This window comes from Clinocottus analis, unplaced genomic scaffold, assembly GCF_023055335.1.
Source record: "Clinocottus analis isolate CAN_PGR_092001 unplaced genomic scaffold, fCliAna1.0.p SCAF_56, whole genome shotgun sequence".
Classification (NCBI taxonomy): Eukaryota; Metazoa; Chordata; class Actinopteri; order Perciformes; family Cottidae; genus Clinocottus; species Clinocottus analis.
This window is the reverse complement of record NW_027176214.1, coordinates 281,724-297,978: the sequence shown is the minus strand read 5'-3', so window position 1 is coordinate 297,978 and position 16,255 is coordinate 281,724. Positions and strand designations below refer to the sequence as shown.

At 48.7% G+C, this 16,255-nt stretch overlaps 2 protein-coding genes across 4 annotated transcripts; both read left to right on the top strand.

The window, feature by feature from the left end:
• The first annotated feature begins 1,851 nt into the window (after positions 1-1,851).
• Positions 1,852-3,925, top strand: LOC137803451 (keratin, type I cytoskeletal 13-like). Its single transcript, XM_068601910.1, has 6 exons — positions 1,852-2,355; positions 2,559-2,641; positions 2,734-3,052; positions 3,143-3,268; positions 3,343-3,626; positions 3,751-3,925. Exons 1-6 carry the CDS (start codon positions 1,873-1,875, stop codon positions 3,845-3,847), a joined length of 1,392 nt encoding a protein of 463 aa, XP_068458011.1. The 5' UTR covers positions 1,852-1,872; the 3' UTR covers positions 3,848-3,925.
• A 1,569-nt stretch (positions 3,926-5,494) lies between these two features.
• LOC137803452 (keratin, type I cytoskeletal 13-like) lies at positions 5,495-7,562 on the top strand. 3 transcript variants are annotated; one of them, XM_068601914.1, is made up of 7 exons: positions 5,495-5,845; positions 5,943-6,025; positions 6,155-6,311; positions 6,395-6,556; positions 6,641-6,766; positions 6,916-7,130; positions 7,380-7,562. In XM_068601914.1, the coding sequence occupies exons 1-7, from the start codon at positions 5,495-5,497 to the stop codon at positions 7,462-7,464; spliced, it is 1,179 nt and encodes a 392-aa protein (XP_068458015.1). In that variant the 3' UTR covers positions 7,465-7,562. The 3 variants fall into 3 exon arrangements, with proteins under 3 accessions (XP_068458015.1, XP_068458014.1, XP_068458012.1); XM_068601913.1 differs by having other exon boundaries at positions 7,377-7,562; XM_068601911.1 differs by having other exon boundaries at positions 7,368-7,562.
• Positions 7,563-16,255: the final 8,693 nt, after the last annotated feature.

The following is a 16,255-nucleotide window of genomic DNA, read 5'->3' as shown; positions in this document are numbered from 1 at the left end:
AACCTCATCTCCTTACTCTATATCTAAGGCTGAGCCCTACAGAGGAACCTCATCTCCTTACTCTATCTCTAAGGCTGAGCCCTACAGAGGAACCTCATCTCCTTACTCTGTCTCTAAGGCTGAGCCCTACAGAGGAACCTCATCTCCTTACTCTATATCTAAGGCTGAGCCCTACAGAGGAACCTCATCTCCTTACTCTGTCTCCAAGGCTGAGCCCTACAGAGGAACCTCATCTCCTTACTCTGTCTCTAAGGCTGAGCCCTACAGAGGAACCTCACCTCCTTACTCTGTCTCTAAGGCTGAGCCCTACAGAGGAACCTCATCTCCTTACTCTATATCTAAGGCTGAGCCCTACAGAGGAACCTCATCTCCTTACTCTGTCTCTAAGGCTGAGCCCTACAGAGGAGCCTCACCTCCTTACTCTATATCTAAGGCTGAGCCCTACAGAGGAACCTCATCTCCTTACTCTATCTCTAAGGCTGAGCCCTACAGAGGAACCTCATCTCCTTACTCTGTCTCTAAGGCTGAGCCCTACAGAGGAACCTCATCTCCTTACTCTATATCTAAGGCTGAGCCCTACAGAGGAACCTCATCTCCTTACTCTGTCTCTAAGGCTGAGCCCTACAGAGGAACCTCATCTCCTTACTCTGTCTCTAAGGCTGAGCCCTACAGAGGAACCTCACCTCCTTACTCTGTCTCTAAGGCTGAGCCCTACAGAGGAACCTCATCTCCTTACTCTATATCTAAGGCTGAGCCCTACAGAGGAACCTCATCTCCTTACTCTGTCTCTAAGGCTGAGCCCTACAGAGGAGCCTCACCTCCTTACTCTATATCTAAGGCTGAGCCGTACAGAGGAACCTCATCTCCTTACTCTGTCTCTAAGGCTGAGCCCTACAGAGGAACCTCATCTCCTTACTCTATCTCTAAGGCTGAGCCCTACAGAGGAACCTCATCTCCTTACTCTATCTCTAAGGCTGAGCCCTACAGAGGAACCTCACCTCCTTACTCTATCTCTAAGGCTGAGGCCTACAGAGGAACCTCATCTCCTTACTCTATCTCTAAGGCTGAGCCCTACAGAGGAACCTCATCTCCTTACTCTATCTCTAAGGCTGAGCCCTACAGAGGAACCTCATCTCCTTACTCTATCTCTAAGGCTGAGCCCTACAGAGGAACCTCACCTCCTTACTCTATCTCTAAGGCTGAGCCCTACAGAGGAACCTCACCTCCTTACTCTATCTCTAAGGCTGAGCCCTACAGAGGAGCTTCACCTCCTCACTTTGTGGGCATTGATGAGGGTTGGATAGTCCTGCAGCACCCCAAACTTCCACAACACCCCAGAGGGACCTGGTCCAAAGCCTTCTCCATGTCCATTAACACATGTAGACTAGTTGGTAAACTCCAGGACCCCTCCTGTAGTCTCTGAGGGTAAAGAGCTGGTCCACTGTTCCACGACTAGGACATAATCATTATATTCGTCAATTTTAAATATATTTTTGTTGAATCTGATGAGGATTTTTTGCTTTGTTTCATAGAGACATTTAACCGCTCTGCTGCTGAACAAACAAGTGATTTAACTGTCAAGAGCTGCAGCCAAGAGTCTGTCAGCTCATGAATAATAATACATTTAATAGCCCTTAATTATTTTTCTTGTGAAGTTGGTGGTCAGGCCTCAGCATGCAGCAGGTGACGGGTGGATTTGGACACACCCGGTAACCTTTTTGATGAAAGAAGAACAGGTGTCTCCACCCAGACCTGGCATGAACTCATCCTGCTCATCCTCCTCCTCCTGAACTCGAGAACAGTATAAAAAACGAGCCGCTCGCTTCCCTCTTCACTCTCTTCTGAAGCAGAGCCTCCTCATCACCTCTCAGCATGTTCAGCAAAAGAAGCACCAGCAGCAGCTTCAAGAGCTCCTCGGGTGGAGGCGGCGGTGGTTACAGCAGTAGCTCCATGTACGGTGGAGCAGGAGGCGGTCAGGTTAAGATCTCCAGGGGCTCCAGTGGTGGAGGAGGTGGCTATGGCTTCAGCTCCGGTGGAGGAGGAGGTGGAGGCTTCAGCTATGGTGGGAGCTATAGTGGAGGAGGAGGTGGAGGAGGCTTCAGCTTCTCCGCTGGAGGCGGTGGAGGCGGTGGAGGCGGTGGAGGCGGCGGTGGCGCAGACATCTCGGCCAATGAGAAGGCCACCATGCAGAACCTGAACGACCGCCTGGCCTCCTACCTGGAAAAGGTCCGCAACCTGGAGCTGGCCAACGGGGAGCTGGAGCTGAAGATCAGGCAGTTCCTGGAGAGCAAGACGTCACCGTCCTCCAGAGACTACAGCGCCTACTACGTCACCATCGCAGATCTGCAGGGAAAGGTAGGCCACCATCATCCAAATGCCAGCGCGTGTAAGGAGGCGCTCCTCAGTAAGCAGAGAAGAGGCGTTTGTTTCTGTCAGCAGATCAAACAAAGCCCTCAAACTAAAGCGTTGCAGACGAGCTGGTTTCCTGTCGCTGGTTCGTCTTCGCCGATGGGGAACTTGAAAAGTAAACAAGGTTTCTCTCCTCTCTTTCCTCCCAGATCCAGGACGCCACCAGAGTCAACGGGGGCATCTACCTCTCCATCGACAACGCCAAGCTGGCCGCCGACGACTTCCGGCTCAAGTCAGTGAACCGATCCCTGAACCCTAAAGTTCTGTTTCACCTCCTGAAGCGTTCGCGGCTTCGGAAACCAACGCTTTGTCTTCGCTCCGCAGGTTCGAGAACGAGCTGGCCATGCGGCAGTCGGTGGAGGCCGACATCGCCGGTCTGAGGAGAGTCCTGGACGAGCTGACCATGAGCCGGTCCGACCTGGAGATGCAGATCGAGGGCCTGAAGGAGGAGCTGATCTTCCTCAAGAAGAACCACGAGGAGGAGCTGCTGGCCATGCGCGCTCAGATGACCGGCCAGGTGAACGTGGAGGTGGACGCCGCGCCGGGCGTTGACCTCAGCAAGGTCATCGACGAAGTCAGGGAGCAGTACGAAGCGTCCGCCGCCAAGAGCCGCAGAGAGCTGGAGGCCTGGTTCCAGACCAAGGTAAGACCTGAGCCGCCACCTGAGACGTCTCAGCAGCTATTATGGGATGGATGTTGGTGACACGCTCGGTGCTTTGTGTCCCCCACGCAGACGGAAGCCCTGAACAAAGAAGTCGCCGTCAGCGTTGAGGTCATCCAGACGTCCAAAACAGAGCTCACCGATCTGAAGCGGACTCTGCAGAGCCTGGAGATCGAGCTGCAGTCCCAGATGAGCATGGTGAGCGCCTCTCTGCTCGCGGCTCCTCTTCACGCCCACCAGGTCACAAGCTAACCTCCTCCGTCTCTCTGCAGAAAGCGTCCCTGGAGGCCCAGCTGGCCGACACCCAGAACCGCTACTCCATGCAGCTGTCGGGGTACCAGATGCAGGTGAGCTCCATGGAGGAGCAGCTGCTGCAGCTGAGGGCCGACCTGGAGAGGCAGGGGCAGGAGTACCAGATGCTGCTGGACATCAAGACCCGGCTGGAGATGGAGATCGCAGAGTACCGGAGGCTGCTGGACGGGGAGGGAGGCGGAGGCGGCAGCAGCAGCACCAGCAGCAGCTTCAGCAGCAGCGGCGGCGGTGGTGGTGGCAGCAGGTGAGACGACCACAAGGTCGTTTAGAGACATTGCCGGGTGGCGACCTGCAGTAATAACTGAAGAGATCGGCCATTGCTGCGTTAGTTTGTAGGGACTCAAGGATTCTCTCTCTCTCTCCTGCAGCTCCTCCAGCACAAGCAAAACCACCACCAAGGTCATCACAGTCGTAGAGGAGATCGTGGACGGGAAGGTGGTGAGCAGCAGTCAGGTCACATCCTAGAGCCGGCGAGCTCCAGCAGGAGGCGCTCTCAAGGAAACAAACGTCACAATAAAAGTCTGCTGACAGCCTTTAAAATAAGAGATCATGTGTTGTGTCTTCTGTTCTAATGAAGCGTAGCGCTGCAGTTCCTCTGGTGGCCACTAGGGCCAGGTGAGTCCTGGTGGAGCTCAAAGAGGAGTTCATTGTTGGAAGTTTTCTAAAATATAGTTTCACAAAAAAAAAAAATCTCAGTAAACAAAGCACAGAAACAACAAACAGACTAAGTATCTGTGTATAAATATACTACGAGTGCATACAAATACTATTAAATGTAAACCTCATGATTCAGACAAAATATCATCTTGAGTCAAAAGACAATAATAAATAATATATTTAATAATAATATAATAATAATAATAATAATAATAATAATAATAATAATAATAATAAAATGTAAATAAAACAGAATACAAAACTTATTTATCCTTTTCTCAAGCTCTTTAACCTACAATAGTGTTCAATGTTTTATGAATTTCATTGATTGTTTAATATATAAATGCTTATTTTGAACATGAAACACTTCCATAAGTTCCTAATACGACGTCATTTAACTTCATAATAATATAAAACAGCCACAAAGGTTCAATAAACAAAGAGTCTCAGAATTCAACTGACGAGGATTTCCTGTCACGCATCATGTCATGTGACGAGGGACAACCAATCAGGTCGCTCTCAGGCTGCAGTCCACATGAGGAGGGCTAAGCTAACGCTAACTGTAGTACTGAGGTCTCCCTGCCTCCCAGTACATTGTTCTCTGTCCTGACAAGGAGGCTTCAGCAGAACAAACTAAATGTTGAAATAGTAAACGTGTGTGTCCTCCAGCAGAAGCTGAGCAGCAGGTTTCGGCCCCGGGGCCCCTGACCAGTTAGTCTGGTTCCAGCAAAACCAGTTCACGAGTCAACAAACCAGCAGTCAACAGCAAAGTACTGCTGGAAACCATTCTCTCACCTTTGTCACTGATATGTTGTTCAACTGAGTATGAAATTCCTCAACTGCAGTACAAGTACTAATACCACACTATGTACTATGTTACAGTACAAGTAGTAATTCCACAATATAGAAGTATTGTGTTACAATACAAATACTAAAACCATACCATAAAAGTACTATATTACAGTACAAGTACTAATACCATACTATACAAGTACTATATTACAGTACAAATACAAATTCCACATTATAAAAGTACTCTGTAACAGTAAAAGTATGCCAGTATAATCAGTAAAATGTGGTGGTAGTACTCAAAGTGTGACTGTTGTACTAATATACATTCTAACAGTATTATTACTTGTGCATGACCGACAGAACCAGACCAGCAGGTCCAAGTGGCTCCGGGCCCTAAAACCTCCCCCAGGGGGCCGGGGCTCCTGCTGAAGGACCCGAGCAGCTCCGACCGGTTTGCTCTCCGACCCACCGAGCGTACGCCCCCACGGAGGCGTATGAGGAGGCCCCGGGGCCGAAATGTGACCCCGGAGCGTACCGCCCCCAGGTGATCTGTATAAGGAGACCCCGTCCCAGCAGCTCCTCACTCCGCTCAGAGCCGCCGCCTCGCCGACCCTCAGCCACTCAGCCATGACTTCCTTCTCCGGCCGCAGCGGCATGTCCCCCATGCGGGGCTCCGGCATGATGGCCGCCTCCTCCGGCCGTCGGCTCGGCAGCTCGGGGGCCGGCAGCGTGTACGGAGGCGCTGGAGGCTCAGGGGTCCGTGTCTCTAAAGCCTCCTCATCCGCCGGTGGCTCCTTCAACCTGTCCGACGCCATCGACATCTCCGACAACAAGAAGATGGCCATGCAGAACCTGAACGACCGGCTGGCCTCCTATCTGGACAAGGTGCGCAGCCTGGAGGCGGCCAACGGGGAGCTGGAGCTCAAGATCCTGCGCTTCCTGGAGAGCAAGACCAGACCCGAGGGCCACGACTGCGCTGCTTTCAAGGTCTCCATCGAAGACCTACAGAACAAGGTGAGGGCCGGTTTAGATTTCTTTTATGTCTTTTCATGAGTCATGTTCCTGCGTTCACTGTTCTTTAAGTGTTTCTCTAACGTCTGTACATTCTCAGATCTTCTTCGCCGCTCGTGCAAACGCCGCCATCGTCCTCGCCATTGACAACGCCCAGCTGGCCGCCGACGACTTCAAGCTGAAGTGAGTGGGACTTAGTTTCCTCCCACATGGACGTGTTTCTCCAGGCCCGGACCAGAGTCCGTGTGGTTCAGTGAGCGGGTTCTTCTCCACCTTTAAACCAGGTTCTGGAACTCATGGTGTCTCCTTCAGGTTCGAAAACGAGATGGCCATGCGGCAGTCGGTGGAAGCCGACAGCGCCGGGCTGCAGAGGGTCCTCCAGGAGCTGACCCTGACCCGGTCCGACCTGGAGATGCAGGTGGAGGGTCTGAAGGATGAGCTGATCCAGCTGAAGAGGAACCATGAGGAGGTGAGCCCACCAAATTCAGTCAGCAAATAAACCAACAGATCGAAAGACAGAAGTTTAACCGTCAACCAACCCTAACCCCGCAGGACATGCTGGCCATGCGGACCCAGGTGGGGGGTCAGGTGAACGTGGAGGTGGACGCCGCCCCTCAGGAGGACATGGCCGTCACCATGGCCAGAATCAGAGAACACTATGAGACTGTCGCCGACAAGAACCGCAGAGAACTGGAGAACTGGTTCCAGGCCAAGGTAAGTCCACAAAGTCCTGTCCGAAAGGTGGTCCCTGCCGCCCAAAGCCTGATCAATAACGTCATTGATCTTTGTTCCTCATAGTCGGTTGAGCTGAGCAAAGAGAGCTCCGTGACCACGGAGACGCTGCAGACATCCAAGACCGAGATCGGAGAGGTGCGGCGGACCCTCCAGAGTCTGGAGATCAAACTGCAGGCTCAGATCAGCAAGGTGAGCAAACCCCGATCCACTGAACGTGGACCCTCAGTCACCCGGACACATGTGACTGCTTTGAGGTGCTGGTGGCGTACTAAAGGGTCGCCTTACTGGGAAGTCAGAACCATAGCCACCACAACTGTCCTTCTCTTCCCCCGGAGCAGAAAGGAGCCCTGGAGGCGTCTCTGGCTGAGACCAGGAGCCGCTACGCCAACATGCTGACGGGCTACCAGAGGCAGGTGAGCTCTCTGGAGGAGCAGCTGGTGCAGCTGAGGGCCGACCTGGAGAGGCAGGGGCAGGAGTACCAGATGCTGCTGGACATCAAGACCCGGCTGGAGATGGAGATCGCAGAGTACCGGAGGCTGCTGGACGGGGAGAGGTGAGCGTCTCCGAGGATCAATAAAGTTATAATCCATCCCATAACAGTCAAGGTGTTTCAGTTTGGCGTGAAGCGCTCGTGAGCCTCCAGAGCCGCGAGCACGGCTAACGCTAGCACGGCTAACGCTAGCACGGCTAACGCTAGCACGGCTAACGCTACCGTTGTCATAATGTCAACACAAGGAGGAAAAATATGCATTGATTTCTATAAACTATGATGATGCGTTTCCTCCTGCAGCACCACCAGCAGCACCAGCAGCACCACCAGCACCACCACCAGGGTGGTGACCATCGTACAGGAAGTGGACGAATACGGAAACGTGATCAGCAGTTAGACCAGAACCAGACCAGACCCAGACCAGGACCAGAACCATGACAGAACCAGAACAGAACCAGAACCAGACCAGAACCACAACTGAACCAGAACAGAACCAGAACTAGACCAGAACCAGACCAGAACCAGAACAGAACCAGAACCAGACCAGAACTAGACCAGAACCAGAACCTGTGAGCTGAGCCTGTCTGAGCTTCTTCAATAAAAATCTTGTCTGACTTTCTGATTTTTTTGTTTTATTTAAAATCATTTCTGCAGAAGAGAAACATAGCAACAGAGCACGCTATCCTAAAATTATATATTTACCGTTTAATGATCATCGCATGGACAGAAGTATGCATGTAGCTGCAATCATTATTATTATTACTATTATTACTATTACTATTATTATTATTATTATTATTATTATTATTATTATTATTATTATTATTATTATTATTATTATTACTATTAGTATTAGTATTAGTATTATTATCTTTATTATTATTATTACTATTACTATTATTATTTTTTCATTACTATTACTATCATTATTATTATTACTATTATTATCTTTATTATTATTACTATTAGTATTATTGCTATTACTATGTTTACTATTATTATTACCATCATTATGTTTATTATTATTATTACTATTATTATTATTATTAATTACTATGACTATTATTAGTATTATTACTATTATTATATTTATTATTATTACTATTAGTATTATTACTATTATTATCTTTATTATTATTATTACTATTATTATTATTATTATTACTATTATTATTTTATTTTTTTCATTACTATTACTATCATTATTATTATTACTATTGTTATTATTGTTATCAGTTTTATTATGAGTTCCTTCACAATGGGAAACCAACACATCCCATAATATAAGTTGAGGTGAATCAACTTCCTGTATTCAAACCATTTTAACCCTGAAGGTTGTGACATCATAATGATAATAATGTGTAAGGCTCTAACAGCTGGATCCAGAGTTATTATTATTAATATTAATAATAATAGTGAATAAGACTCTAACTCATGATTTTAGTTTTCTGTTTCCTGTTTTATTTTGTAGTCTGTGTGTACCTGGTTCCTGGTTGTGTTCCCTTCACCTGCCGCCCTCGTTGTGTGCACCTGTGTTACCTGTTGTGTTGTAACCTGTGTGTCTGCTGCTCGGCTCGCACTGTTCCACTGTTCCTCTGTTCCTCTGTTCCACTGTTCCTCTGTTCCTCTGTTCCACTGTTCCTCTGTTCCTCTGTTCCTCTGTTCCTCTGTTCCTCTGTTCCTCTGTTCCACTGTTCCTCTGTTCCTCTGTTCCACTGTTCCACTGTTCCTCTGTTCCTCTGTTCCACTGTTCCACTGTTCCTCTGTTCCACTGTTCCTCTGTTCCACTGTTCCTTTGTTCCACTGTTCCACTGTTCCTCTGTTCCACTGTTCCTCTGTTCCTCTGTCCCACTGTTCCTCTGTTCCACTGTTCCACTGTTCCTCTGTTCCTCTGTCCCACTGTTCCTCTGTTCCACTGTTCCACTGTTCCTCTGTTCCTCTGTCCCACTGTTCCTCTGTTCCTCTGTTCCTCTGTTCCACTGTTCCTCTGTTCCTCTGTTCCACTGTTCCTCTGTTCCACTGTTCCTCTGTTCCTCTGTTCCACTGTTCCTCTGTTACACTGTTCCACTGTTCCTCTGTTACACTGTTCCACTGTTCCTCTGTTCCTCTGTTCCTCTGTTCCACTGTTCCACTGTTCCTCTGTTCCACTGTTCCACTGTTCCTCTGTTCCTCTGTTCCACTGTTCCACTGTTCCTCTGTTCCTCTGTTCCTCTGTTACACTGTTCCTCTGTTACACTGTTCCTCTGTTACACTGTTCCACTGTTCCTCTGTTCCTCTGTTCCTCTGTTCCACTGTTCCACTGTTCCTCTGTTCCACTGTTCCTCTGTTCCACTGTTCCTCTGTTCCACTGTTCCTCTGTTCCACTGTTCCTCTGTTCCTCTGTTCCTCTGTTCCACTGTTCCTCTGTTCCACTGTTCCTTTGTTCCACTGTTCCTCTGTTCCACTGTTCCTCTGTTCCACTGTTCCACTGTTCCTCTGTTCCTCTGTTCCACTGTTCCACTGTTCCTCTGTTCCACTGTTCCTCTGTTCCACTGTTCCTCTGTTCCTCTGTTCCTCTGTTCCACTGTTCCACTGTTCCTCTGTTCCTCTGTTCCTCTGTTCCTCTGTTCCTCTGTTCCACTGTTCCTCTGTTCCACTGTTCCTCTGTTCCACTGTTCCTTTGTTCCACTGTTCCTCTGTCCCACTGTTCCTCTGTTCCACTGTTCCACTGTTCCTCTGTTCCTCTGTTCCTCTGTTCCACTGTTCCTCTGTTCCACTGTTCCACTGTTCCTCTGTTCCTCTGTTCCTCTGTTCCACTGTTCCACTGTTCCACTGTTCCACTGTTCCTCTGTTCCTCTGTTCCACTGTTCCTCTGTCCCACTGTTCCTCTGTCCCACTGTTCCTCTGTTCCACTGTTCCACTGTTCCTCTGTTCCTTTGTTCCTCTGTTCCACTGTTCCACTGTTCCACTGTTCCTCTGTTCCACTGTTCGTCTGTTCCTCTGTTCCTCTGTTCCACTGTTCCACTGTTCCTCTGTTGCACTGTTCCTTTGTTCCACTGTTCCTCTGTTCCACTGTTCCTCTGTTCCTCTGTTCCACTGTTCCACTGTTCCTCTGTTCCACTGTTCCACTGTTCCACTGTTCCTCTGTTCCACTGTTCCTCTGTTCCTCTGTTCCACTGTTCCTTTGTTCCACTGTTCCTCTGTTCCTCTGTTCCTCTGTTCCTCTGTTCCACTGTTCCTCTGTTCCACTGTTCCTCTGTTCCTTTGTTCCACTGTTCCACTGTTCCTTTGTTCCTCTGTTCCTTTGTTCCTCTGTTCCTCTGTTCCTCTGTTCCTCTGTTCCTCTGTTCCTCTGTTCCACTGTTCCTCTGTTCCACTGTTCCTCTGTTCCACTGTTCCTTTGTTCCACTGTTCCTCTGTCCCACTGTTCCTCTGTTCCACTGTTCCACTGTTCCTCTGTTCCTCTGTTCCTCTGTTCCACTGTTCCTCTGTTCCACTGTTCCACTGTTCCTCTGTTCCTCTGTTCCTCTGTTCCACTGTTCCACTGTTCCACTGTTCCTCTGTTCCTCTGTTCCACTGTTCCTCTGTCCCACTGTTCCTCTGTCCCACTGTTCCTCTGTTCCACTGTTCCACTGTTCCTCTGTTCCTTTGTTCCTCTGTTCCACTGTTCCACTGTTCCACTGTTCCTCTGTTCCTCTGTTCCACTGTTCCACTGTTCGTCTGTTGCACTGTTCCTCTGTTCAACTGTTCCACTGTTCCTCTGTTGCACTGTTCCACTGTTCCACTGTTCCTCTGTTCCACTGTTCCTCTGTTCCTCTGTTCCACTGTTCCACTGTTCCTCTGTTCCACTGTTCCACTGTTCCACTGTTCCTCTGTTCCTCTGTTCCACTGTTCCTTTGTTCCACTGTTCCTCTGTTCCTCTGTTCCTCTGTTCCTCTGTTCCACTGTTCCTCTGTTCCACTGTTCCTCTGTTCCTTTGTTCCACTGTTCCTCTGTTCCTTTGTTCCACTGTTCCTTTGTTCCTCTGTTCCTCTGTTCCTCTGTTCCACTGTTCCACTGTTCCTCTGTTCCACTGTTCCACTGTTCCTTTGTTCCACTGTTCCACTGTTCCACTGTTCCTCTGTTCCACTGTTCCACTGTTCCTCTGTTCCACTGTTCCACTGTTCCACTGTTCCTCTGTTCCTCTGTTCCACTGTTCCACTGTTCCTCTGTTCCACTGTTCCTTTGTTCCACTGTTCCTCTGTTCCACTGTTCCTCTGTTCCACTGTTCCACTGTTCCTCTGTTCCACTGTTCCACTGTTCCACTGTTCCTCTGTTCCACTGTTCCTCTGTTCCACTGTTCCACTGTTCCACTGTTCCTCTGTTCCTCTGTTCCACTGTTCCACTGTTCCACTGTTCCTCTGTTCCACTGTTCCTCTGTTCCACTGTTCCACTGTTCCACTGTTCCTCTGTTCCACTGTTCCACTGTTCCTCTGTTCCACTGTTCCACTGTTCCTTTGTTCCACTGTTCCACTGTTCCACTGTTCCTCTGTTCCACTGTTCCACTGTTCCTCTGTTCCACTGTCCCACTGTTCCACTGTTCCTCTGTTCCTCTGTTCCACTGTTCCTCTGTTCCTCTGTTCCTCTGTTCCACTGTTCCACTGTTCCTCTGTTCCACTGTTCCACTGTTCCTTTGTTCCACTGTTCCTCTGTTCCACTGTTCCACTGTTCCTCTGTTCCACTGTTCCACTGTTCCTCTGTTCCTCTGTTCCACTGTTCCACTGTTCCTCTGTTCCACTGTTCCTTTGTTCCACTGTTCCTCTGTTCCACTGTTCCTCTGTTCCACTGTTCCACTGTTCCACTGTTCCTCTGTTCCACTGTTCCACTGTTCCACTGTTCCTCTGTTCCACTGTTCCACTGTTCCTCTGTTCCACTGTTCCTTTGTTCCACTGTTCCTCTGTTCCTCTGTTCCTCTGTTCCTCTGTTCCACTGTTCCTCTGTTCCTCTGTTCCACTGTTCCTTTGTTCCACTGTTCCACTGTTCCTTTGTTCCACTGTTCCTCTGTTCCACTGTTCCTCTGTTCCTCTGTTCCACTGTTCCTCTGTTCCTCTGTTCCTCTGTTCCTCTGTTCCTTTGTTCCACTGTTCCTCTGTTCCTTTGTTCCACTGTTCCTTTGTTCCACTGTTCCACTGTTCCACTGTTCCACTGTTCCTTTGTTCCTCTGCTCCTCTGTTCCTTTGTTCCACTGTTCCTTTGTTCCTTTGTTCCTTTGTTCCACTGTTCCTTTGTTCCTTTGTTCCTCTGTTCCTCTGTTCCTCTGTTCCTTTGTTCCACTGTTCCTTTGTTCCACTGTTCCTCTGTTCCTCTGTTCCTCTGTTCCTTTGTTCCACTGTTCCTCTGTTCCTTTGTTCCACTGTTCCTTTGTTCCACTGTTCCACTGTTCCACTGTTCCACTGTTCCTTTGTTCCTCTGTTCCTCTGTTCCTTTGTTCCACTGTTCCTTTGTTCCTTTGTTCCACTGTTCCTCTGTTCCTTTGTTCCTCTGTTCCTCTGTTCCTCTGTTCCACTGTTCCACTGTTCCTCTGTTCCACTGTTCCTCTGTTCCTCTGTTCCACTGTTCCACTGTTCCTCTGTTCCACTGTTCCTCTGTTCCACTGTTCCACTGTTCCTCTGTTCCACTGTTCCACTGTTCCTCTGTTCCTCTGTTCCACTGTTCCACTGTTCCTCTGTTCCTCTGTTCCACTGTCCCACTGTTCCACTGTTCCTCTGTTCCACTGTTCCACTGTTCCACTGTTCCTCTGTTCCACTGTTCCACTGTTCCTCTGTTCCTCTGTTCCACTGTTCCTCTGTTCCTCTGTTCCTCTGTTCCTCTGTTCCACTGTTCCACTGTTCCACTGTTCCTCTGTTCCACTGTTCCTCTGTTCCTCTGTTCCTCTGTTCCTCTGTTCCACTGTTCCACTGTTCCTCTGTTCCTCTGTTCCTCTGTTCCACTGTTCCTCTGTTCCTTTGTTCCACTGTTCCTTTGTTCCACTGTTCCACTGTTCCACTGTTCCTTTGTTCCTCTGTTCCTCTGTTCCTTTGTTCCACTGTTCCTCTGTTCCACTGTTCCACTGTTCCACTGTTCCTCTGTTCCACTGTTCCACTGTTCCTTTGTTCCACTGTTCCTTTGTTCCTCTGTTCCTCTGTTCCTTTGTTCCACTGTTCCTTTGTTCCACTGTTCCACTGTTCCACTGTTCCTTTGTTCCTCTGTTCCTCTGTTCCTTTGTTCCACTGTTCCTTTGTTCCTTTGTTCCACTGTTCCTCTGTTCCTCTGTTCCTTTGTTCCACTGTTCCTTTGTTCCTTTGTTCCTCTGTTCCTCTGTTCCTTTGTTCCTTTGTTCCACTGTTCCTTTGTTCCACTGTTCCTCTGTTCCTTTGTTCCTCTGTTCCACTGTTCCACTGTTCCTCTGTTCCACTGTTCCACTGTTCCTCTGTTCCACTGTTCCACTGTTCCACTGTTCCTTTGTTCCACTGTTCCTCTGTTCCTTTGTTCCACTGTTCCTTTGTTCCTCTGTTCCTTTGTTCCACTGTTCCTCTGTTCCTTTGTTCCTCTGTTCCTCTGTTCCTCTGTTCCACTGTTCCACTGTTCCTCTGTTCCTTTGTTCCTCTGTTCCTCTGTTCCACTGTTCCACTGTTCCTCTGTTCCTCTGTTCCACTGTTCCACTGTTCCTTTGTTCCTTTGTTCCTCTGTTCCTCTGTTCCTCCGTTCCTCTGTTCCACTGTTCCTCTGTTCCTCTGTTCCACTGTTCCACTGTTCCTCTGTTCCACTGTTCCTTTGTTCCACTGTTCCTCTGTTCCTTTGTTCCACTGTTCCTTTGTTCCTCTGTTCCTTTGTTCCACTGTTCCTCTGTTCCTTTGTTCCTCTGTTCCTCTGTTCCTCTGTTCCACTGTTCCACTGTTCCTCTGTTCCTTTGTTCCTCTGTTCCTCTGTTCCACTGTTCCACTGTTCCTCTGTTCCTCTGTTCCACTGTTCCACTGTTCCTTTGTTCCTTTGTTCCTCTGTTCCTCTGTTCCTCCGTTCCTCTGTTCCACTGTTCCTCTGTTCCTCTGTTCCACTGTTCCACTGTTCCTCTGTTCCACTGTTCCACTGTTCCACTGTTCCTTTGTTCCACTGTTCCTCTGTTCCTTTGTTCCACTGTTCCTTTGTTCCTCTGTTCCTTTGTTCCACTGTTCCTCTGTTCCTTTGTTCCTCTGTTCCTCTGTTCCTCTGTTCCTCTGTTCCACTGTTCCACTGTTCCTCTGTTCCACTGTTCCACTGTTCCACTGTTCCTTTGTTCCACTGTTCCTCTGTTCCTTTGTTCCACTGTTCCTTTGTTCCTCTGTTCCTTTGTTCCACTGTTCCTCTGTTCCTTTGTTCCTCTGTTCCTCTGTTCCTCTGTTCCACTGTTCCACTGTTCCTCTGTTCCTTTGTTCCACTGTTCCTCTGTTCCTCTGTTCCACTGTTCCTTTGTTCCTTTGTTCCTCTGTTCCTTTGTTCCTTTGTTCCTTTGTTCCTCTGTTCCTCTGTTCCTCCGTTCCTCTGTTCCACTGTTCCTCTGTTCCTCTGTTCCACTGTTCCACTGTTCCTCTGTTCCACTGTTCCACTGTTCCACTGTTCCTTTGTTCCACTGTTCCTCTGTTCCTTTGTTCCACTGTTCCTTTGTTCCTCTGTTCCTTTGTTCCACTGTTCCTCTGTTCCTCTGTTCCTCTGTTCCTCTGTTCCTCTGTTCCACTGTTCCACTGTTCCTCTGTTCCTTTGTTCCTCTGTTCCTCTGTTCCACTGTTCCACTGTTCCTCTGTTCCTCTGTTCCACTGTTCCACTGTTCCTCTGTTCCTTTGTTCCTCTGTTCCTTTGTTCCTCTGTTCCTCTGTTCCACTGTTCCACTGTTCCTCTGTTCCTCTGTTCCACTGTTCCACTGTTCCTTTGTTCCTTTGTTCCTTTGTTCCTTTGTTCCTTTGTTCCTTTGTTCCTCTGTTCCTTTGTTCCTCCGTTCCTCTGTTCCACTGTTCCTCTGTTCCTCCGTTCCACTGTTCCTCTGTTCCTTTGTTCCACTGTTCCACTGTTCCACTGTTCCACTGTTCCTCTGTTCCTCTGTTCCTCTGTTCCACTGTTCCACTGTTCCTTTGTTCCACTGTTCCACTGTTCCTTTGTTCCTCTGTTCCTCTGTTCCTCTGTTCCTCCGTTCCTCTGTTCCACTGTTCCTTTGTTCCTTTGTTCCACTGTTCCTCTGTTCCTCTGTTCCTCTGTTCCACTGTTCCACTGTTCCTTTGTTCCTCTGTTCCTCTGTTCCTCTGTTCCTCCGTTCCTCTGTTCCACTGTTCCTTTGTTCCACTGTTCCACTGTTCCTTTGTTCCTCTGTTCCTCTGTTCCTCTGTTCCTCCGTTCCTCTGTTCCTCTGTTCCACTGTTCCTCTGTTCCTCTGTTCCTCTGTTCCTCTGTTCCACTGTTCCTTTGTTCCTTTGTTCCTCTGTTCCTCTGTTCCTCCGTTCCTCTGTTCCACTGTTCCTTTGTTCCACTGTTCCACTGTTCCTTTGTTCCTCTGTTCCTCTGTTCCTCTGTTCCTCCGTTCCTCTGTTCCTCTGTTCCACTGTTCCTCCGTTCCTCTGTTCCACTGTTCCTCGTGAGTACGTCTGTTTCATTACAGTGGTTTTGTTCAAATAAATTACAGAGTTAATATTAATAATATTAATAATTCTACAAACTCTATCAAGTCTACAGACGTCAGATTTCAAACAGCCGTCAATCATGTGACCCTCCATGTTGCTAACAGCGCCACCATGTGGCCGTGTTCTCGTCATGTGACCCTCCATGTTGCTAACAGCGCCACCATGTGGCCGTGTTCTCGTCATGTGACCCTCCATGTTGCTAACAGCGCCACCATGTGGCCGTGTTCTCGTCATGTGACCCTTAAGGGGAGCGGGTCTGTGGCCTGAAGCTACATCTCACAACGATGCATGAAACATGAACACATTTATATCCGACCCCCTGATGCTAAGCTACGCTAATGGCGATTAAAGGTACAAATACACAGAAAACACACACACGTGTTTCAGCTCATCAGAAGTATTTTATTTGTGTTTCTGACGGCGCTCTTCATCAGTCGCAGACGACCTCTTCATCGTCCACGTACTCTTTGGTGATGATCATCACTTTGCTCTTCGTGGTCGTGGACGGGCTGAGGAAGAAGAGCACTATTAATACTCATAATTACT

What these genes read in the sequence shown, in the direction of transcription:
- LOC137803451 (XM_068601910.1), top strand. Translation starts at nt 1,873, where the DNA reads ATGTTCAGCAAAAGAAGCACCAGCAGCAGCTTCAAGAGCTCCTCGGGT. An exon ending in TCGCAGATCTGCAGGGAAAG is followed by an intron (nt 2,356 to 2,558) that starts GTAGGCCACCAT and finishes CTTTCCTCCCAG; the next exon opens with ATCCAGGACGCCACCAGAGT. An exon ending in TGCAGTCCCAGATGAGCATG is followed by an intron (nt 3,269 to 3,342) that starts GTGAGCGCCTCT and finishes GTCTCTCTGCAG; the next exon opens with AAAGCGTCCCTGGAGGCCCA.
- LOC137803452 (XM_068601911.1), top strand. Translation starts at nt 5,495, where the DNA reads ATGCGGGGCTCCGGCATGATGGCCGCCTCCTCCGGCCGTCGGCTCGGC. An exon ending in GCCGACGACTTCAAGCTGAA is followed by an intron (nt 6,026 to 6,154) that starts GTGAGTGGGACT and finishes TGTCTCCTTCAG; the next exon opens with GTTCGAAAACGAGATGGCCA. An exon ending in TGCAGGCTCAGATCAGCAAG is followed by an intron (nt 6,767 to 6,915) that starts GTGAGCAAACCC and finishes CCCCCGGAGCAG; the next exon opens with AAAGGAGCCCTGGAGGCGTC.